This window comes from Channa argus, chromosome 4 (genome assembly GCF_033026475.1).
Source record: "Channa argus isolate prfri chromosome 4, Channa argus male v1.0, whole genome shotgun sequence".
Lineage (NCBI taxonomy): Eukaryota > Metazoa > Chordata > Actinopteri > Anabantiformes > Channidae > Channa > Channa argus.
In genome coordinates, this window is record NC_090200.1 from 22,268,160 (window position 1) to 22,292,085 (window position 23,926).

At 39.4% G+C, this 23,926-nt stretch overlaps 1 protein-coding gene across 6 annotated transcripts; it reads right to left on the reverse strand.

The window, feature by feature from the left end:
• Nucleotides 1-313: 313 nt before the first annotated feature.
• dyrk4 (dual-specificity tyrosine-(Y)-phosphorylation regulated kinase 4) lies at nucleotides 314-15,886 on the reverse strand. 6 transcript variants are annotated; one of them, XM_067502559.1, is made up of 15 exons: nucleotides 12,854-13,403; nucleotides 9,959-10,057; nucleotides 9,548-9,631; nucleotides 7,436-7,588; nucleotides 6,989-7,139; nucleotides 6,631-6,794; nucleotides 5,583-5,719; nucleotides 4,727-4,867; nucleotides 3,797-3,935; nucleotides 3,542-3,623; nucleotides 3,265-3,437; nucleotides 3,072-3,132; nucleotides 2,704-2,833; nucleotides 2,350-2,507; nucleotides 314-2,079 (listed from the first exon to the last, which is right to left on the reverse strand). In XM_067502559.1, the coding sequence occupies exons 1-15, from the start codon at nucleotides 12,875-12,877 to the stop codon at nucleotides 1,805-1,807; spliced, it is 1,971 nt and encodes a 656-aa protein (XP_067358660.1). In that variant the 5' UTR covers nucleotides 12,878-13,403; the 3' UTR covers nucleotides 314-1,804. The 6 variants fall into 6 exon arrangements, with proteins under 6 accessions (XP_067358660.1, XP_067358662.1, XP_067358663.1 ...); XM_067502557.1 differs by having other exon boundaries at nucleotides 321-2,082; nucleotides 12,854-13,401; XM_067502561.1 differs by lacking the exon at nucleotides 9,959-10,057 and having other exon boundaries at nucleotides 319-2,079; nucleotides 12,854-13,401.
• Between the last annotated feature and the right edge of the window lie 8,040 nt (nucleotides 15,887-23,926).

Genomic DNA, 23,926 nt, shown 5'->3' on the forward strand with positions numbered 1-23,926 from the left:
TATGTATGAGAAAATCTAAATCCTGCAATCGTTACATGTTCAATAAATGATGAGAGTATATTTCTGTGGATTTTGTTTTATTTTTTAAATTTCTTTCATTGTTTTTGTATATTTTTGGTACTGTATATATATGTGTTTTTTAGGATACCCAGATATGCTTTACATAAAGTCATCATGTTATTCATACATCTACAGTCGCTTTTTTATTACAGTGGCTTCTTTTTTCTATGTTACATGTAGAATGTATTAAGCATAACTTCTCTTTTTCATTTGTAGTTTTATTTGCACCTATAATGAGTTCATTATTTTAACTGAATGATGACACAATCAGAGTACTTACAAACCAATGTTATAAAATATATACAGTATATAAGCTAGTGCTTTGATGTCAGTTTTAACTTTTTGATAATAATGTCAAAAATGTTTTATTTAAGGTTTAATCATGCACACAAAACAACTGTAAAATATCAAAACACACACAAACAACTTTATTTCATCATAAATATTTTTAAATATTTTTTTTTACTACAATCCATCCTTTTTGTATTTCGGGCTGCTTAGCTAATAGATAGTGAGGGTATACATTTATCTTCAGTTAAGTTCAAGTTGGATCTCTGTTGGCGAGTAAAGATATAAATCAACTGTAAATTTAATGTAAATATTGAAACAATGGCTTTATGTTCTCTAACCTTAAAGAAGACACAATTTTGTCTAAATAAAATCGATACATTTGCAAGGGCTTCTAACCCAGGTGTACACAAAGAATCGTAAAGTGCAACATTTCTAATACTGCAAGGCACAAACTATCAATATTAGGATTGTCTTTTGTTTCTAATATAAAAATATCAATAACACAGACATACAAAATATTACAGTAACAACACAAGTAAAACCTTGTCTAAACTCTCAAGAAATACCTGAAATATTTTCTTAAAATATGTTATATATTACACATACATAAATTACAACAGAATATGTACATTCAATTCTATTACAAAGACATATTTTGTTATTGTTGAATTAAACATTAAATTAATATGAAACATATTTAGTAATAAATCTTTGAAATCAATAACAGTGAATGTATGATCTGCATTCTACAATGAAAAAGTACATGAGAATTATCTCTTTGTTATAATAAAAAAAACATTTTTTTGGCTCAGCCTTTATTGCACACAATTCTTTAAATATTTTTAAGTTAAATTAGGGTAAAATGTTTTAAAGACAGTGATAAGCAAAAACATTTGATTACTTTTCTACCCATGCTCTCTTTAATTCCTGTAAGTCTAAGCTACGTTATTTGCCAACATCGAAACGGAGAGAAGAAACATCTGTTTCAATGCACAACAAAGATTTGGTTCAAATAATAATACAGGAGTCAGCACCCAAAAAAATTCTGCTAAACTATGAGTTAGACTTTTAACCCTTTGATATAAAGCAACGAGTCATTCCTATGTAGCAGTGGTAAGACTGTCTTTAATATGACACAATAAAATTCTTGCCTGCAACTGCATCTTAACTCCTTTATAAAAAACATTTTTCAGAATAAAATAATAGATTAAAATAATAATAGATAACATAATAGAGTATTATAATTTTTAAAAAAATTAATGAAAGCTGCCCACCTTTCCCGATGATCAGTGTTTCCCCCCCATATATTATTATGACATTATCAGCTTGTGGGAAAATAACCAAGAACAATGTTTTAATTGTCTGTGTTTTCGGCACAAAAATACTTCTACATGAACATTTCAATCACTCCCAGGTGACCGAACAATCCCCACCTGTCATTTTTGTTGGACTGTTACATGATGGGGGGCAAACACTGATTCAGTTCCTGGCTATTGTTTCTCTCTGAGGCCACTTCCTCTTGAGACCTGATGATAATATGAACAGGCCTTTCTCCACCTCTTTCTTGCTGCTTGGTATCCGTCGAGATCTTGCCCTCACTTTCACACACCTTGTCCTCGGCTGAGGCCCCGATTGGCCCAAGACGCTCAGCAGGGGCCATTTTTGTTCCAGTTTCTGAGCTGTCTCTCTTCAGCTTGTCGTTAGTGTTGTTCTCTGAGCTGACCCTCTCTGCTGCGCCATGGAAATAGAGGACATTAAATGTCAGTTTACGGCGAATACGTGAGGAACTGAGTGGGCATGTCTGCAGTTATGGCATCAGCTAATAAATGTCCTGCTAAGTGGCATGGAGAGATTGAACATCATATATGGATTTGACCTGAACTGTGTTTTAGAGATGTAATGCTATTCTTCTGCTGTATTTGTGTTGTTTGCTGTGCACATATTAATTTTTATAAAATCTTAACACTACTGTAAAGATTTTCACTACTGTACTCTTACCAGGCTTGCTGTTAGTTTGTCTGTCTGTGCTGGATGAACTGTCTGAGGCCTTCTTCACGGTAGGCTTGCTTCTTTGGCGGACTTTGTTGAAATTTCCCTCCAGGATCCACTCGTGCTGTAAACCCTCATCCGGAGTCATACGCTTGGTTGGATCCCAACTGAAAAGCAAACAAGAATAAGCTAAGATTGCAAGTATAGCTTGTTATTTGTATTGCATATTAAATGTAATAATATTTAAATGATGCTCCATTAAAAAGTTACATTTAATTTTTAAGCAGTGAATTGAGAAAGACAGATGAAAGAGAAGCCTTTTATTGTAAGCTATTTAGAGGCAGAAGTGCAAAGGTAACATACGTGAGGCAGCGTTTGATGAAGTCTAAAAACAAAGCATCATTAGTTTTCAAAGCAGCTGACAGCTCTTTGGAGTTGGGTCTCCGCTTCTTCCCCTTGCTGTTAGTGATGTTCCTTGGGTTTCCTTTGGAGTCTGCACACAAAACACAACACAGTGTACTTCCTCGGTCCCATAATGTTATCTCAAACCTTCTGAGAACCAGGGACCCACTTAGTTATTAGTTTACCTTTTAGTAAAATCTAGTAATGCTACATTGTAGCATGCTCTACAATCTACTTAGTATGGTGTATAAGATATTAAATATCAACATATATGAAACATCAAACAAACAAACAAAAAACCCCAGATCTAGATGAAGAATAATTCTCACCAAAAAACAACCTCCTTCTCGATGCTGACTGAACAAAATCATTTGGAGGCATTCCCAGAACCTGTAAGTTAAAAATTTAGGATATCTTAACATGCTGAGGCAACTCACCAATCATAGGAAAATTAACTTTTACATTTGTGAAGCCTGCATAATAAATGCAAAGTTTGGACACAAAGTTACTTTTATATCATACCTCCATTATGCAAGCTATCTGCTCCTCTTCACTTTCTCCTGGGAAGAGAGGATACCCTGTATAGAGCTCAGCCAAGATACAGCCCAGACTCCACATGTCGATGGCCATGCTGTAGGGGTGACCAAGGATAACTTCTGGGGAGCGGTAGAAACGGCTCTGGATGTAGGTGTATACTAAAGGAGGTGGAAGTGAAACAAAATTAAAGGGTTTTCATATACTGCATGAGATGTTTATATACTGCATAAACTTGATGTTATCTCTAATTAGTCGCTCTTACCGCGTTGTTGTTCATAACAGCTTGAACCAAAATCCACTACTTTAATGTTCCCTGGCCCTCTCTGAGACAGGAGGATGTTCTCCTGTAAAACAAATAAACAGTTTTGGTTTTATGTGGTGCAATGTTACAGTTGCTCCATAAGATGGAGCAAAATTCCCACTATTGTTTTGCAAGTACAATAACCAAACCATTACAGTGGTTGTTCTGATTAGGTTCACTGCATTTGAAATCATGCTTAATCAGCCTAATTAGTACCGGTTTCAGGTCGCAGTGGATTATCTTCTCTCTGTGCAGCATCTGCAGGCACCTGAGAAGAGCATGGGCAAAGCGACGAATGAGAGCAAGGCTGAAGCCCTGGAAGTTGTTCTTTTTGATGAGCTCGTACAAGTTGACCCTATGGAAAGACACAAAACATGCTTCATACATGGCAAGTTCATGATGCTCTTCAAACATTAAAAATCTGTTCCCTGTGCTGTATCCTTAAAAAACAATTATAAAGTTATAGAACTTATAAAGTTATTCTATACATATTAGAGTAAGCTGAGAGTGGAAGATATAAGACCAAATAAAGTATTTCTTTATGTCCCTCAAAAGAACACACAAAAAAAATCTACTAAGTTTGAGTTATTCACTGACTATCAAGTGCAGCTCATTAATGTATGACTATCATATTCAGAATAAGACAGAGAAATTCATACTTCTGGTAAACATAAACATCTTTAGACTGTGCAACATGAGTCTTCACACCATGAAGCAAGAAGGGGTAAGAGATAGCGCCCTAATTGAGGCTTTAAGTAAGGGATCTGGTGACAGTAACATTAGACAAGGTGCCATTCCAAGATGTCCTCTAAAGGTCATTCAGGCATAGTCATATACAAAACTATCCCCCTTCAATTGATATCAGTGGTGATCCACAATAGAACGCAGTTAGTTTAAGGTACACAGGTAATCGCTTAAGCCCTGATTGACTACAGTTACATAGAAGTAGAAGTACTGATTAGAGACAAGCGAGATATGTCTGTAATAAGACAGTACAGCAGCAAAACCCTCCTTCTGTACCTAGTGAAAGGCGGCTAACCAGTAATACCTTTCATTATGTGAGTCTGTCAGTAATGTCTTTATAGTGTCCTCTATTGGTAGTTTGTGAACATGCAGGACGAGATTGCATGCCTTGAATGTACTAACCCCAGAAGCTCAAAAGAGATGCAAAGGTGATTTCGGAAGTAAAAGTACTCCTTCATGTGGATAACGTTGTGGAGGTTGTCTTTGTCTTTCCTCTTTATTACATCAAGGATTTTCAGCTCGACTAATGCTTGGTGATGAAACCTAAGGGAAAAACCATACCAAGAGTGTCAAATATATTATTATTACAAATGGAAATTGATCATTACATTTCAGAATTTCTAAATAAATATATGTATTTATGTTCTGAGTGGTAAATTCCGACATGCCAAATTTGTGATAAAGCTTAGGATCTGTAATGTTTGGTTTGTTTATGAGAGAGATACAAAAAGCCCTGAATAATTCTTTATTTTAGCTGCACACAATCCTGCCCGTAGAGAGATTAGATCTACGATAACAATCGGACACAGTGCAGACTTGTGCTGTGGCAGCTTGCACTCATTTTGTTTTCTGCATTATTAAGGCAGTAGTATGACCTGATGGCTGCCGCATCCAACCTAGAGGACCCGGGCACTCATGGCCGCTGTGATCTTCAGTTAGGAAGGACAGGTAAGATAATACCCTGAGGTGCCGACTTCTATCATTCTAAATCAGGAGTGCAACAATTTGGCAGACTCCTAAAGTGTAAACTGATCATGACACAGGCATGTGGGGAAAAACCTCATAACGTGGTGTCAGATCTCAAGTGAATGCCAAAAGTTTACTGTTTGAATGTGAAAAATAACTTATCGTATACCATACAGTACAATTTAACCTGGCAACACAAAGAGTATTTCTTTTTTTTCTACATTATCTCTGTGAGAGGGTTTGATCAAACACAAATTAGACAAAATAAAATGAAATAAATATCAGGCCTTACCTTTTCTTATTGCGTATCATCTTAATAGCTACAAGTTCATTATTCTTGTGATCCAGACATTTTACGACCTGCCCAAAGGAGCCTTTCCCGATCACTTCAAGCACTTCAAACCTGTAGGCGATATGGTCGTGTAGCACCTGGATGAACAAGAGGGACAGCACATTTAAGCAGAGGTCTTTTCTATGTAGTGAAATGACAGTATCCATCCCTGACAGAAATGTTTACTGGCGTGAATAGATAAAACAAAGAAATTAACATTTAACAATTTATTATTTTATTTCTGAGAACTACTGTTAGTGATTACATGTGTTATTTACTCAACGACTATAAAATGCAGCTCTGTAATTGGACAGTAAGCTGACTTGATCTGCTTTGTTCATAGCAGCTACAGTATTAAGTTTACTATAAGTGTATCGCTTTACTGTAACTGACAATCAAAGCTGCAACAGTTGAGATGAACCACAACTGAGATAAAGGAGTCTGAACAATGGCCAGTCACTCAGGCTAAAACAGCTGCATTTATTACATATCGTCTAACATACAACTTGCCCATCAGTAAAGACAGTTAAGCCTGTTGTCACAGGGTTTGGTGACCTCCTGGCAGTTTATTTAACAAAGACGTTCATCCAACAGAACTGTGGGTTCATGTCCACAGCTGCTGCTTTAAGGTCATATGTAGGCATCTGGTTATGTACAGTTCATCTTAGGAAGGCTTGAAAGCCTGTGCATGTCTTTCTCTTCCTGTCTCTGTGTGTGTGAGTAATAACCGATAACATAAAATAACTTGCTTCATATTACCAGTGTGTCAGTTACTCGAATTTCTTAAAAAACATGTATGTTAGTTTAAATGAAATTAAATATGACTAACTATGGGGCCTTTCAGCAATAAAGCTTGAGAAGGTTCTCACGGTTGACAACAGTTCATAATAATGGCTTATTCGTAATGGCTTAATGACAGAACAGTGACAAGTAATTTTTACAAGTATTAACAGGCTACAACCTAGACACACACTCGCGTATCTCCATTCTACTCCATCTAACACATTACCCTGATGTAGCTCCCGTGCTCGTCGTCGTATCCTGAGTTCTGCGGTGCACCTTGAGAACCCTCGATCTTTTGAGAACCCAGACCCAGGAACCAGATCTCTGCATAGTCCATGATCTCCTCCTGCTCAAACTCCGTCAGCCGATCTTGGAAGTTCTTCAATGCCTCTGCAACAGGAAGTAAGAGGCGGAGGATGAGATAAGTCACCATCGTATTGGTTACACAGAACTGTGGTTCAAAGACTTTCCATGCCAGTATGCTATTTTTCATGAGGGGGATTAAAAATCATCACATCATCAAGTTTTATGTTTGTCTTGGATCACCCCGAAAATGTCCACAGTGTGAAATAACCTTTCCTTACCTATAGGGGACATTGGTAACCTTTGCCCCTCATATGCCTTCTCCTTCTCCAGTTTGTTGCTAAAAATCTTGCTGTTGCGTGACACTGACACTTTATCCACTGCTGCACCAAGGCGCATGGTGAACTGCTGGGTGGGCTTCAGCCTCTCCTCCTGTACAATAAACCCACAAGGAAGTTCTCACATACCCTGTGACATCTTGAGAGGACATTAGGTTTATGAGCTAAGAAGCACTTATAGCTGCGAGGACTGCATGTACTGTATGCAAGTACAGTGTGACCGTTTTTATGCCTAACTAGTCTATCAGGTGCTTGTGTGTCTGACACGATGCTGTTTCTCAGCTTCGTGTTTCAGTACATTAGCTACTTTGTGAAAATATTGACACCTTTTTCTTCCAATCAGATGCATTTTATTATAGTATTACAAAAATAATTGTATGAAAGGCTCACCAGGTGTGTCTGAAAGTTGTTTTGACCCCCTTTGTTGGCAATTTGAGGCAGGATGTTCTCCGACTGCTGATGCTGATTTTTGGCATTGCTGACCACCACCTGGACCACAGGTGGCTCAAGCTGAGGCAATGTCCCTACACCAGAGCCAAATTTCTGTAAATCAGAGGAATTTCTTTAGATTTAATAGACTACAAGTGATATTTATAAACCAAGTATAATAGCATTTAATATACAAAACCAGGGCTTTTAAGATGTTTCTGTCTAAAAAGTAACCCACTCTATATCACATACTGAGCAGCACAAGTAGGTGTAAACACACAACTGAAGCAGCCAGACAGAGTGGGACAGTAAGTGTGAAGCCCAAATTTGTTATTCTTCAAGCTCTGGCTATAAGCTTGACTTTCATCCTCGTGTCTGGCTGCACCTCATCATTCAGCATCAATCTACAGGAAAACACAGAGCAGGCTGTATTTTCTAAGGAGACTAAGGTCCTTCAACATCTGCAGCACCATGCTCCAGATGTTTTATGAGTCTGTGGTAGCCAGCTCCATATTTTATGCTATGGTTTGCTGGGGCAGCAGTATGAAGGTGGCAGACAGTAACAGACTGGACAAACTAATAAGGAGGGCTGGTTCTGTTCTGGGGAAGGCGCTGGACCCTCTGTATGTTGTGGCTGAGAGGAGGACCCACTCCACTGTGTACTGGGGAGGAGCACTTTTAGACAGAGACTGATCACAGTTAAGTGCTCCACAGAACAGCACAGGAGATCCTTTCTCCCAGTGGCCATTAAACTGTTCAACTCATCCCCATTTATTTTTACTCTAGCTGGGTGTTTTCCTACTTATTAATCAGTAGGTTGTATTATTATTTGTTTATTATTCTTTTTTGGTGCATGTTGTTTTTTTTTTTTACTTTTCACATGAAGATCAGCTGTAACAAGGCAACACAATTTCCCTATGTGATCAATAAAGTTGTTGAATCTTGAATCTTGAATCTTCTTGGTTTGTGTTCTCAGCTACAGTTCTTTCACATGCATTCAGGTGACCAGGACCCCCAGGAGGTAACGGCTAGAAGCACTGATCTGATCTGGGTGAGAATGAAATGGGGACAAAGCCGTGTGAGCCTAGGTCCTAACAGAGACTGTCTGTGCCGGCTCTGTGGGGGATGTGAAGAGAAGCAACCTGCCTTTGACTGGCTGCTATCCTGCTAGCACGTAGAGCATGATTACATATGTCACAGCCTTGCAAGGTTCAGCCCTGGCAATCTCAGGCAAAATAAGACTCCTGTCCTATGCCCAACTCTTTGGGAAAAATTAGATGTCCTGTATAAGTGTATCTGCATCAACAGGGGCATTATGTATTTAAATTGTTCTCACTTACTGAGCTACAATTTCATACAAATCTCACCTAGAAAAAGCCAAAACAGAGCTGTCTCTGCATACAATATGCTACTGTGTAGCCTTTAGCATTGTAGCCTAATGTGATAGCAACATAAAAAATTCTGTCATATGAATTATTAAGCGCAGTAAAGGGCTTTCTCATCTATATAATAGGTACTTCATCTCACATGTTAAGGGCTGCTGCAGGATCTGCCAACATGGTTATGACGCATAGAGATAAGGCTAAATATAGTCGCAAGCACCTGCCACAGGCAAAGAAAGTAAACAGATTTATGTGCCTGTACATAACTGGGGGCCATGATTTTAATTCATTAGAAATGAACAATCTGTTACACCACATAACCACATATCTGCAGAGATATCTGCACAATCGCATAAAAGGTTGTTCTGTGATTTCAGGAGTACGCGTACATTTCAAAGATCAACGTTGACATTTTATAGTGAGGCACTTTTATTCAAAGCAGATGCTCTGTTGACACTGAGATGCTTAATTTAGACAAAAGCTAATAATCAAAACAACATGAAAAGGAAAGGCCCCTGCAGTGCAGTGGAAAATATCAAATGTCCCAGTGATTTCAAGTGTTGACAGAATAATTCAAGCCCACCTTATGTAATTTGAACAAAAATGGGAAAAAATGGGACTCCAATGTTGGTACAACATGTTCTGGCTACAGGTCTGCAGCTACAGCCTCTAACAGAGGGGAAGCACTGACCTGTGAGCAGGGTCGGTTTGTTCCAATACGGTTTCCTTCCGCTGGTAATCTGTGAGGGTGAGGGAAGGCCTCTGGTCGTGATGTCTGTGGGAGAAATGAAAGCCATTCATAAAATATGTAGCTTTTTATATAATCTAAGGCATAACAGCAATTCTAAGGACCCTTCTGCATAAACAAATCCTTTTAAACCAAAAGAGATAAATCATATCAGTCAAGTTAAATAATAATGAAAATGTATCTTGTGTTCATGATGGCTGGATTCTCAAGTCTCTTCAGAAACACACAGCATGTGGGCAGCTCAGCGAGGTTCACCAGACTAGCAAAAAATAATGCACTATGATCCTAAAATAGATTGCTTCTGCAAAAACCCAGCAACAATGATCCTATCACCATGTGGTATTCTCTGTGTACCTGCTGCTTTTTGCAGGTGTGGGCCCATGTGCACATCCATGTGTCTGGCAGAGGATGTACACGTGTCTCCAAGCCTGTGCACACTAGAGCTCCACTTTCCTGAATGTTTTAAAAGGGAGGCAAAAAATATTGTGAAGGTGAAAACAGAGTTCTGGATGTTCTAAAAATAATAAAAATAAAAAAACAATAACACACGCATTTGGCCACACACTTCCTCTCTGTGAGCCATATTAATCAGCTGTGTAGGACAACAAAAAGATCACCGGCTTTCGGCTTGTCCCTTTAGGGTTTGTCACAGCAAAACGTGTTCTGCATATTGATTTGGCATGAGTTTTACTTCCTGCTGCAACCCTCCCATTTTTTTTATCTTGGCTTGGGACCGGCACCAAAGGTGGCCCTTGGTGGCTGGCTGGGGTCACACCTGGTGGGTTAGAATTCAAACCCCACAGCCTTCTCTACCATTGAGTCACCAGGCCCTCTGTCGGTGTAGGGCAATAAAATATGGTAAATAAAGCTTAGCCCCATTTAGGGATATGTCCTAACTCCACCAGGCTGGCAGTGGGGTTGTGATCCAGGCTGAGTGAGGTGTTGTTTACAGGTGCTGCTTAGGAAATTGCTTCCCATTTATAATCTTAAGCTATTAACACTGATTGAGAAGCAAACACAACATTAAGTCATGGCAGTATGATCCAGATAAAGAAGGAGATAAACCAACCTATTTCAGGCAGCTCAGTGAAGCAGCATGAGACATTGAAGTGACTTAATGGACGCCTTCACTGATTTTGAACTTACTTCTTTGGGCAGTACATGTACATAAATGCCATTAAACTTCCCATCGACTTCCCTATATCAAAATATCTTTATACTTTAAGCTGAAAATCCCTCCAGATGACATCCTTTGGAGAAAATTTCAGTTCAGATTATGTCACCTTGTTGCTCTTATTAGGGAGTTTATAACCATGGTCAACCTCCTTTTCCAGAGCTCCCCCAGATGACATAATCTGAACTCCTAATGATGAAAAACTCCTCCGGGTGATGTCATCTGGAGGAGAATTTCAGCTAGAAGCTGAGAAATATTTTAATACAGGAAAGTCAGAGGGAAGTTTAAAAGAATGAGTGCACATTTATACCCTTAACTAAAGCCTTAGAGAGCAAGTTAAAAGTTGGTAAAGTTGCACTTTGACTGCTTTATAACATTCTGACTTACTCGACTGGAACAAAGTAAACACATTCTACAAACATGTTTTGGTCCTCAGAGTGTATATAATCATTCAGTAGGACAATCAAACCACATGTAACCAAACCAGGGTATGAGACAATTATGTAGTCATGTTACTACCTCTGTTATCTCTACCTCTGGAGCACAGTGAGTGACAGCGGGGGCCCTGTAGAGCACTGTGGCAGTTTGGCTTCTAAAACCTCACCTGTAACACTCTGCTGTAAGCCTGGCTAATGAACCCCGAGCCAGTGGAAACCCAGTGACATCGTAACACAAGCCCAGCTGCCAAAGAAAAAATAGTGACTGTGGCGTCGTGATAAATGACTGTTGATGTAAACTATATCCTAATCACTGAAAATCTACATGACAGAAATGAGATGTGTAAGAACAAAAAAATAAATAACATCTTTTTAAAAAAAAAATTTGACATATCATGTATCTTTTAGGCTAGAAATAGTGGAGTGTGATTTGTGTCAAAAATTCCGATTTGCACGAGAAAATGAATCAAATCATAATTCAAACAATGTTGGATCTGAATTCAGTCCATCTACACTCATTTAACACTCATTATGAAACTTACATAAATATCAGGACAAGAGGAAGGTAGTCTCTGTATTTGTGTGATACCAGCAGGTGTGTGAGCCCAGATTTAGTTCATTAAAGTTTTCCAGGGTCAGTTGGTCAGAGGGTCAGCAGAGCAATAAAACCAAGATTAACTGATGAGGAACATCAACAAACTGTAAAACTGTGCTCACTCCCACTATCATCTGTCAGACATGCACTAAATTAATCAGTCAATAATCATTGCATACAACAAGCAGTATGTCTAGTTGCCATTAACTGGGCCACAAGGAACAATGTGTGCAAATTCACAACAATCACTGATCAGTGCATGTGTTAGTGGCAAATGTAATGTAATGTAAGTGGCAGTTGATAGAAGATGAAAAAGTAACTGCTCCTTTTTCTCGCACAGAAAACTGTCAAAAGATGATTAGATTCTTCTAATATCCCAAAACAGGAAGGGTTAAATTTATATCAGCTTCCATGTAAGGTGTGAAAAATACACCAGAACGCATATAGACTTACAGAATCTGTCAACACAACAAACACTGAAATATAGCAAACATTGACTGAAATAGAAATGGATCAGATTTTTCATCATAACTTGGCATGCAGTCAGGAGAAGGGGGTGGACTACAAAATAAGTATTCAAGTGGGTTAACTTGTGGAGGAGAAATGGAAAGATTTCCAAAGTGAGAATGGCATAAAGTTGCTGGCATAAATCACTGAAGACGAACAAGAGAAACCAAAAAAGTGCAATAAACTAAAGACTTTCATACTTTAGTTTAACATTGTAAAACTATACATGTAGGGAGATCCTCCCAAAATGGAACTGGTCTGGAATTAAGCCCTGTATCTGGGCAAATGTTTCCCTTAATTCTTGGACATTTTAAAGCAAAAGTAAGTTCTGACTCTAAAAAGAAACATTAAAGTGATGTGCTGGGGGTACAACGTGGTTGTAATAATATAAAACTCATCCACTGTAAGAGTTTATTTGATTTATGTCTTTCTGATAAATTCACTACCAATACTACATCATAATAAGTAACCACAGGGAATAGATGATTTATCAGAGTCTACTGAAAAAAACTATCCAATCAACAAAAGTTCCTCACCTTGTTATTTATTTCTGGCAACATTCTGTGTTATCAGTGTCCTTACAGCTGCTTGACAATCCAAACACAGACGAGGGATTATAAAATCCAAGAAAGACTCATTATATCCAACTGTGTCAGTCCAGCCTTAAAAACTAAGACACACGTCTCCAACTTCACGATAAACACTGAATCAACACTGATGAGTAAAACCTTGACGACTGATCAGATACACCAGCCCAAAGCTGCAGTAGTCCTGGTTTTAAAAGCGCTGGTTTTAAATGCGCTGTCTTAAGAGAGAAGATTAGCGAGCCGCACAAGCTGTTGAGGGTCGCTGCGCCCTGACGCGCTCTGCTAGGACACTCAAGGAGCCACCTGTTCGGGTTTCTGCCGCTGACAGCTGGGTCTATCCAGATATAGTTTTTTTTTTATCCATTTGCTGTCGTCCACCTACACTGTGCTGTGTGAGTGATGCGCTCTCCAGCACCGACGCTGCACAGAGAAGGTTTCCACCGACGCACGCACGCCTTGAACGCACTTGCTTTACAGTCAACGGATTTTAGACACTGCAAGACTCAGACCCAACGATATTGTGCTCTGTCATGCAGAGTCAATGTCATTTTGCAAATACCGTCGTTCTTCAGACGGCGTACAGTGAAGCACTCTTAAGTACTTAATTCAAGAACTGAAATCTGATCACTTATACATTTGAGCTGGATCAGACATAAATCACATTATACACACAAATTAACTGTAAGTGACTTCACCAAATGGCAGCTTTAAAGAAGAGGGTGAATCTATGTGATAACATTTCTCAGTTTAGTGAGCTACTGAACTTGGTGGGTGGGTGGGTTCAAACTCTAAGATCAAAGAATTGGATTAGGTGTAGAACCTTGTTAAGACTTAAAATAAAAAAACACTAGAGCTCATTTTATTGAAGACAAAAATAGACAGGGTCTGACTTGCTTCATAGGTTGGTGGCAAAAACCTTTGCATTACTTTAGTTCTATTTTGTCTGCATGCTCTATTTACATGGACAAGATTTTTTTGGAACACAATTAAAGCAAAGTAAATTGTCAGCAAGATTTGAAAGAACTTTATAAACCAAGAATGGAGATCAGCAATTTTAGGCTTCCCACTGACCACTCTGATATGTAAAATCACATATATTCCACAATAAGAGCCAAGACATAACGGCATTAACATTGTGTTGCTGTCATTTTGCAAATGTGAGCAGTGGACATTTGTTTTTCAATGACTAATTACTACTTCAGAGAGAAACACTCAGTTGTTCCATGTGATCAGGAGCTCAGAATGAATATGATAAGATGACAGCTGTTATGCAACAGTGGTGGCCACTTAAGTAATCAGCTTCAGCTTTGGGACAGGATGAACATCTATCCTGCATAGTTGCTGCATAGTGAATTAAGATTGCTGCAGCTATCACACATTAACAGAAGTGCAACAACTGAAAAACAATTAAGTAAACTGGGCTGAGCCACAAAGTGAATTGGGCCCCTGCTGGTGGAGTGGCCCTTCATTAGACTGGGAAAACATGGGAGGGAGAGAAAGGAGGCTGAGATCACTCAGAAGTGGGAGGCTTCTTAGGACTACACTAAGAAGTATTAATATTAAACAAGCAAGTTTACTGGGGAAGCAGCATATTTGTATAATGCTAACATGGCACAATTTTAGACCAAATCACAAATAACTTTACATGTAATTTTAACTCTGTACTGCAGCATGATTGAGAAAAAAGTTAGTGAACAAGATAATTTTAATATTTGTAGAACCACAAAAATATTATATATATATATAAAGAAGGAGTTCAACATTAGGACATACGCTTTTTTGCTTACTTACCATATGAGAATGCAGCTCTTATGTTTGCATGCCAAATGTAAAGATGTATCACTAGGACTCACTTAGCTTAGCTTATCTGAAAGACTAGTCCACCTATAATGTATCTACAGCGAATTGATTAACTTAATATCTTGTTGAATACATGCAAAAGCAAAGTGTAACTCACAAAGTTTTGGTTTTATGAGGATTATATGATGGCTCCCTGACAAAATCCTGCTCATGACTCAAGACTATTCAGATTTTCTTTTGCTATGGACCCAGACATTTCAAGTCTTCATGCTAAGATGAATGGTTCCATTCTTCACATCTAACTCTTGACAAGTAAGTACATTTCACAAAACATTTAACTATTCCTTTAATATAGAAGTGTACAAAGAAGTAAAAAGCAAGTCATGGCCTGGCTCTGATATTTCTCAACTGTGAACTGCAAGCAAATAAGCCACTGTAAACAATGCCACAGTTCACCTGGGAGAGCCATGATGATGTTGTGCATTTTGTCACCCAGGTGACAATATATTGGTGATGAGATGCAGCTGAAGCAAAAACAATACACAGTAAATCTCCCTATGACAACCAAATATTAATAAAACAAAATAAAGGGTGACAAAGAAAGAGTTTAGGCATGTGGACAGGGTTTGTGTGTGGGTGGATGATAAAAAAAGAATCAACAATCATGTGATTTCCCTTCTCACCTCTAGCTTTAAACATACCTCAGGTTGGACCCTTCTGTTTCTGCCCCAGCAGCATCCCCGGAAAAGGCTAAAACCACAGCAGGCAGGTGAGATTCCGTCTTCCCACATGGCACACCTCCTCCATACTTCCACAACCATTCCCTGAAACCCACCTCAGCCCCTGGACACCATTTTCGGCCAAAGGTGACACTCTTACTGATTCCTGCATTTCCTGCTGCTACAGTCTAGAAACTGTAAATCAGGGTCCTCCTAGACTCCATTTGACAAATTAAAAGTCTTCTTGAAGTTCACAGAATATGTGATTCGTACAAATCCTGAAAATATGAATAACTTCCCACTTCAGGACTTCCTGTGATTCCTCACAACTCTCCTTTGTGCTCCGGACTTGGCGTTGCTGCATCAATTATTCATATAAGGTTACATTCTGGTTGTTTGAGACCTCAACGCCTCCGTATTTTCTTCTCTGTGTGGTTTCTCAAGATGCTGTTTATCTGCTCCAGGATACAGACAGAATAGAGAGGCAGGCTGCAGACAGACAGTGAGTGGATACTATTGCTTTGTTCTGTTGCTGTAATTGGTGAGGGAGTGCTCTATGTCTTTCCCGCCGCCAGTGACGTATGGATGGGACTTAACAAGGGACCCATCCTTAGCTGCAGACACTGCAGCAGGGGCATAGCACTCAACTTCCTGTAAAAGAGACCTCTGGGAGTGCAGGTTGGGAGAGGGTTATGGGACTGGGGAGACAAAAAGAGAGTCACTGTAGATACAGATCCCCTCATTCTCCAGGTGAGTGCATCATGGGGCTGAGGAAGTCAGGCAGGGAGGATGTGCAGCTCTAATAGCCCTCCCAGGTGGTTCAGCAGACGGCTGTATCATTCTCCTGCCTTCTTACTTGCCACTGTATCTTGGAGACAGAGCCAGTGGGGCTGTCACACTCTGGCCCTGTTCTCCTTCGCTCCCCCTCCATCTCTCCTGCCACTCTCCACCTGCTTTGCTGCTGCCACAAACCCCTGCGGCATGTACAGTCTTGCTGACAAATAGTGCGTAGGTGAAAACTTATCACACTGCTCCCTGGCTTCCCATGGCCTCCTGTCTGCTGCACACAGCAGCAAAGAAATGCAGAGCAGGACAGGACAGAGCAGCTGACTAGGAGCTTTATACTGCAGCTGTAGTCATGGGGGAACAAAGTGTTGTAATTGCCTCTGTGCTGATGATGAAATGATTTACTGTAACATCTTTTAACATAAAGTAAGTATGAAGGGCACAGTGCAAACATTTTATTTTAAATGTTGCTTCCATACCAAAGAATATGTCCTCTAAGTGAGAAGACAAGTTCAAACCCAACTACCAAAAATAAATCCTGTAAATCATCTTTTTTTGGTGACAGGAAATTTGTTGCTATTTCTGTAGCATGAAGCACCGGGCTACTGTATTTCATTACTGCCCTGTCAGCCAGACTTGATGCTTATACGACAGAAATAGATGCTCACTCTTTCTCTTCCTGCTCATTTTTAGGATCTTTGAGAATTTTAATACATATACATTGCTGTACACCCAGGGCCATTTAACAGCCTGTTGGCCTCCCGATGTCACTCTTTTCCCACGTCTTTAAGCCACCAGGCCAGATCTGGATAGAGTGAACAGCAGGTGGTTGGGCAGGCTGCAACAGACCAGATGAGAGTCTGTTAAGGCAGGGCCGAATGACCTCCTAGAGGTTTTAGAGGACCACAAGCTGGTGCCTTACTTCTGTTGGGCTCTTGACTAATTGGTGGCAGGTGCCAGACAAGGCAAACTGAAGCAAGAGGAGCTACCTGCCAAAGCAGACAGTATCAGTATCTCATGGCATTTGGCAGAGAGTAGCGTGGGTAGTTTGACCTGGCTGGTAGGTGGACCACAACATCTGCAGTTTTAGAAACACAGTTGGCTTCTCAGTGACAGCATGTCACCCTGAGAGATGTGGGTCAAGTTTACAAGTTGACACAAGCGCATACACACAGACAGACACACACAGATACACAGGTGATTATAGGCTCACTGTCGATAGAGACTTATAACTGGTATGTCAGTGGAGCTTGGATACACAAACTGCTTAGCACAGAAGTGTGGATTAAAAGTGTCTGTTGTTATGCTCCCTCAGTTTTTTAAATCAAGCTATCTATGATGCAAAATTAAATATTTAATCACATGTGACACAGACTTTTAGGACAAATTTACTGTCTGTTTACCAAATTCTGAAATTATGTGCAAGCAGGTAGGAGCCAATCCAAACTGATAGATGGGAGAACACCTCAGATAGGTCACTAGTGTAGCCTATCACAGGCATTCACACCTATTAAGAGAAACCAAGTATAATACACTACATGTTTCTGGACTGTCAAACTCTGAATGTCTGATTATCCCTATTATCTATCAAAATGACTTTTGTGTGTTTCTTTGTTTGTGTCATTTGCAGATGTGTATGTGTAGTGTGTGTGTGAGAGCGAAATATGGGATTGTAGACACAGCTGAACATTAAGCAGGGCTCAGGCCAAGCCAAATCTCATTAAGCATGTGGAGAGGCTCTCTTAAACATTGTGAAGAGGGTGGGACCAAAAAAAACAAAGTCCTTCGTTCAGTCAGTAACTCGCAAAACTCTATTGAAGATTATCTTTATCTACAGTCATAATTATCATCATTACACAAATAAATACATTTATGAAACAAAAATAAACAGGATGTTTGCAGGATTTTCACATACAGTATGATCATATCAGGGCAAGAGGATTCTTTTGAAATCCTTTTTTATTTTTTACAGCCACAGCACTGTCGACTGGTTCCCCTACATTTTAAAACCACTTCTGTCTATTCACATGTGTGTCATTGATAGAGGTGGAGGTTGACTTGGCCTTTCATTTTTGTGTCAACTGTGCCAGCCCCTCAACACCATCTACATATAGCACATGTTCATATAATCCTTTCATCCTCAGTAATTTTTTACTTAGCATTTCACGTGCTTTCATAACCAGAAACAGGCAAACAAGAGCTTCCTTTTTGTCTTTGTTATCAGACAGAGACCCAGAATGTCACTAGAATTTCCAGAATTAGGCCAGTAGTCACATTTCCTGGCCTCATTTAGCAGATGATTGGACCAATAGTCTTTTCCCATTTCACCATACTGAGTATTAAAAATGAACCCCTGACTTTCAGGACTAATCTACAATACAGACAAATAATGTGTCTCCACAGTGACTAAATCCCAAGCCCTAGTACCTAAACTAAATACAGACTAAACATTAGCCGACCATCAGCTGACTACAGGGACTGCAGGTGTGTCTTTTTTTCCCATGCACCAAAAAAATCCCTCTCACAAAACAATCATTATAGCTTTGTGCTGACATCAGTCAATACCTTTAAAACCCTATTCCTTCAGTTGTGCAGAAAACAGACCATGAAACAACCAATCAATAGTGTACATGAGCTATAAAAAGGAGATAATACAGAAATGAATGTTGACCCTTCGCTTTTACTCTTATCTTTATTGCATTTCAGCAAAGACAAGCTTTGCTTTTTATTTACCAGCAGCTGTGTTCTCTGGGTACATAAAAGTTAAAAAATTAGAAAATGCAGGTGAGGTTATAGGACTGGGGTATGTCCTTAGTTTCTAAAAGATGATAAACATGATTTGGTTCAAAAACGTCTTACTTGCATTTTGTACCTCCAAGATTTAAATATGTAGAAACTTGAGTAAATAACTTTGTAATACTGTGTTAAGTTCAGTGATGTCCAGTACCAGGTTTGGTGACATAACAATTCTTGACATCCCAGTTCTGCATCCTTGTTGGGTCTTTCCAACAGGCATCTTAGTATAGGAATCAGTCACCTTCTCCACACAACCACAGCGTACTGGACATCTTACCTCATTAATCATTCTTTCATCTACAATCTGCTGTTTCACATCCCTGGAATGAGAGCTGAACCAGGGCCCCATGTCTGGCTCTGCATGCCCCATGAATGTCACTCATATTTAAATAAAGCTGATCAGATGAAATAAACGGCCCACTTGTAGACAGCTGAAGAGGGTGTGGTGTAAATTTGCACAGGTGCATGCGCATGTGTGATGATTCAACACTGCTGGGTTGAGCCCCTATCTTGTGCAGTGCTGGGGCTGACCTGAATGCCCCGGACTCTGCCCTGCCAGATCTGTAAACCTGAGGATGGAGAAAACTCGCTTGGGCAGCAGGACTGGTATGAGCGATGATGGCTTGGCATCTCTGGCAGCTCAAAATCACTCTGATGATGCCTCCAGTGGACTAAAACCTCTACGCAACACAATGCAAGTCACCATACATCATTTTCCATTTCTGACTTTCCTAGAATTCATCACCTCTTTTTTTTTTACTTTCCTCAAATCATTCTGCCAATGCTAAGTTCCTGCAAGTCACTGACATATTCCATCACTGCTTGTATCCCACACCAGTCTAGCTCCTTGTGGGGGTGATAAGCAAGGTGAGCTTTGCCACCTCGTAAAATGAGTATTGTCGGCCCTTCTGCTGACACCAATAATTTATAATTCTCCTGTCACATCCCTCAACAAGCTTTGTGAGGTGATCTGCTTTTGTCGCCACACGCGCCACAAAAGACCCCCACCTCTGAGAAAGACTGACACCGACAACACACTTTTTTCAAACTCTAACAATTAGCACAAATTGCAGCATTTAATCTGATGAAATGTGTGGCAGATGTGGACAAAGGAAACTAAAATGACATACAAGATACAAGACGCTCTGCTGTTCATCTGTTCAGCATCATTAAACAGTTACAAGAGTCGCTCAAAGTGAGTCCATCTTAGATTCTACATGTTTTATCTTCCATGGCTCAGGTGTAATCTACCAAACTGGTATTACAGCCTTTACCATTTAACAGATGCTACAGGTGTATACTGACACACTCTGGCCCGCGAATCCCACACAGGGATGACTCCAAGGAAATGTAAATTCTGATGACAGCCATCACAATTATGTAACACAACTATCAGTCTTTATGAGTTGAAGACAAACTAGTTTAATAAGAATAAATTATATTTGTACTTAAAAATGATGTATTTTTAGTATTTTAGAGCAAAACTAACTTATTTTGTGCATTTTTGCACTTTTATGTTTTTATTTGACAAATTACTACTAGTAGGACAACATGATTACATAAGGTAAACACAGAAAATGTAATTAAACAGCTTATAGATATGGTTGATTGACTATTAAGTAATGGCTGGCAAACTGAGGAGCTAATTTACTGATGTGATTATTAAGGTTCTTACTGCCCTTGGTGTTCTCGAAACTGTAGTGGTATTATTATTTTTAGCCTCCAAGAATAAAAATGAGCCAGGAGCATAAACAGATAACAACCGGATCTTCTTATATAATGATATTTTAGATAAGACCTCACACATTATTACACAAGAATGCTCCTGAGCTTGTGGAGATGGAAGCAGGGAGAAGGTGCGATGGGGGAGGACGTTGGCATACCCTGTTGAGCAGCGCTGTACTGCATGAGTCACTGTTAAAGGAAAACAGACACTTCATGCAACCAAGCCAGGCACTCATTAACAAAACTCCCTGGGTGGCTGTTCACCCAGCATTCTTTGTAAATCCAATTAATGTTTATCAGACTCTGGGAGGGTCTCAGTCCAGCTGTCCTCTTTGAAGCAGCACCACAATATCTCCTCACTATGGAAAATTGCAGCTGTGACTTGGGCCGCATAAATGGCCTCAGCCATCGCAGCTCAAGGCCAAATGCTGCCCAGGGTTTGACAGTCTTGCGTGGAACAGTGGGAGGTATAACAGTCATCCAAGCACTGAGGGTGCTGCTATGCTCTGAATCTGTTTTGGTTCTATCGGTAAATGGAAATGCACATGTTGAAAAGCATGGGCCATGTGATGGCCCTGACAACAAGCCAGAGGCCCTTCTGGTATCTCATAGGCATGCTGCACACATGACAGCACAATCTCATGCACACATGTGCAAAAGTAGAAATAAGCAAAGAGGATATTAGAAGCCTATGGTGGTTATTAATTATATATTTTATACTCACCTATCAATGCACAGTACAGTGGCAGAATGAAGTCTGCTCAGTGACACTGATATCAGTATTTAGTTCAGCAGAGGTGAGCTCTCTCTCTTAATGATCGGCTGCAATTCAGGGCATCCGATGTCAACGAGGGACAAAGCTGTGATGAGAAACCTTATCAGGGGCAGGGTTCATCACAATAATGGGGAGGCACACTCCTTTTGCTCAGTGTGTGGGGGTTAAACCTGAGCCAGGTGTATGGGTCTGCCCTGATAAACAATACCCTAAAGCAGGTCATGAAGTGCACAATACCAGTGGAGGCCATGATTTAACATAGTGTGCAAGCAGTGTGTCAATTAATAGGTCAGTCAATAAAAAGGGAATTTATTCAAGTAATTCTGGTAAACAGCAAAGCAAAGACCATTCTCTGACTCCAGCTTCCACCTTAAACATTAACACAATATGCTTTTTAAAATATCATTATAAACTATGTTGACAAACTTGACAAGTTGACAAATGCTTAAAAATAAGTCATATATGCCCAAAGAAAATCATTTAATTCTTCACTAAAAAGATCACTATCTTATATAAAAGGAAGATATAAAAGCCAAAGATAGACTTCAGTAGTGAGTCATATCATGTAAAAGCTATGAAAACACACTGCCTTCTACAGTTTCAGGGCATTTTACATCTTGAAGGTTGCTTGCGGTTGCTTGCGTCTGTAAATGCGTCTGTTTTGGATTGACGCACATGCTCTCTATTGATATCCTAACTTAGAAATAACAAATATGAATTCTTTTGAAGTGACAGCCTGAGCATGAAGTCTATAAACAGCTTCAGATAATAGATGCGTTTTGATACCACCCTTTCTAATGTCTCACTGACGTCTTATCTTCATTTTCTTTTGGTTTAACAACCTGCTGGCAGTGCCATTTCTAATTAATGGGAATGTCTGCAGTTTTTTTGTAAAGTGCTGTGATCAAAGCAAGTAAGAGAGCCATGATGGGATTAAACATAAGTTTGTTCAACACGCCATGCAGTATGCAATGTTTACATGTTGGACGGTGCAATGAGGTCTGAGCCTCATACTTTGGTATTAAAATTTCAAATAATAATGATCCATAGTGCTGTAGTGATTTTTTGCAAAAATCACTAGTCACTAAATTCACTTTTTACCCTATTTCTCTCTCTCTCTCTCATTGATCATTAATTGTATCATTGTACCTCTATTATCTAATTCTGATGCCTTAATTTTGCATATTCAAGATAACTGCATTGTTTTTTTCTTCGTATTCATCTATTTCCCCGTCAAACTGTCTCAGTTAAAAATAGAGTCTGAATAAAACAGAGCTTCTGAGTGAGACAACCAGCAGTGTTGTGCAAAAGATCAATAGTAAGTAGAACAGTGTCCTGTAGGAGTGAGGTGAGAGAGGTCTCAGGAGCATTGCAACTGTCCAGTCCCTCTACAAGGGGGATGGGGGATCACTGCATTTCTGGGTGAACTTGTTCTAGTAGGGCAGCACTGAAAGTTGTGCTACTTTCCAGGAATCGAGACTTGTGGGGTTAACCCAGGTTGTGCCAGAACAGGAAACCTCAGATAGAGCATTTGGCTTCAGCCCAGGGATGGGTAGTTTTACTCTACCATAATTTGCAAAGGAAAAGAGCACCTCTCTCAGATATTCCAGTGGTGCAGGCCAAGGACATCACAAGGCATAATATGTTCCATAATAAATCCCTTCTGCTGAGTGCACACTATTACCTAAATAACATTAACTTAATGGCCTGCATATCAACACAGAGTGTACTGTTGCTCTGAGGCTTACTGTCATCACACAAATGTATGGATATGCTATAAAACCATAAATATACTGATGTTGGCAGCCCAAATAAGAAAAAAATGTAAAATATGTTTTACAAATTATTCATTTATCAAGAATGAATAGCTGTGCCCATACCTTTATCAGCAATGGAAAGATGCCTTTTCTTTTCTTTAAAAGCTTATCCAGCTTATTTTTGGAGCCATTCCTGTTCAAAGGAAAAATCTAAATTGAATATAAGTTGACATAAGGCATATTACACATGCACAGTCACTCATTAGTAATGGCAATATGTTTTGCTGCTTCAGATTTATATAAAACTCTTGCAAACAGTAACCAATGTTGTCCCAGGTGATAAGCATGTAAAAAAACACAATGTTCAGATGATTTGCGTGCGTGAATTTTTTTTATTTATTTTTTTGTCTTACAGTCAATCACATCTGTAGGACAGGAGGCGATTGCGTAAACTACACTGACACCTTCTGGGCATATAGGTCATAAACACACGGAGAGCTCTGCTTGTTTTGCACAGGCCTCCACTTTCAGGTGCTGTACTGCCATAAGTGATAAGTTTCTGCATTAATTAATATGAAAGGAAATTATTCAAAGATAAAGAATAAAGAAAAATAATAAAATAGTACCGGAAACAAAACAGACACATTTACGTATAATTTCTACT

Coding starts and splice junctions, on each gene's coding strand:
- dyrk4 (XM_067502557.1), bottom strand. CDS start 12,877: ATGTTGCCAGAAATAAATAACAAG. Junction 3,936..4,726: donor ATCTCTTTTGAGCTTCTGGG/GTTAGTACATTC, acceptor GTCTTTCCATAG/GGTCAACTTGTACGAGCTCA. Junction 3,624..3,796: donor TCCACTGCGACCTGAAACCG/GTACTAATTAGG, acceptor TTTGTTTTACAG/GAGAACATCCTCCTGTCTCA.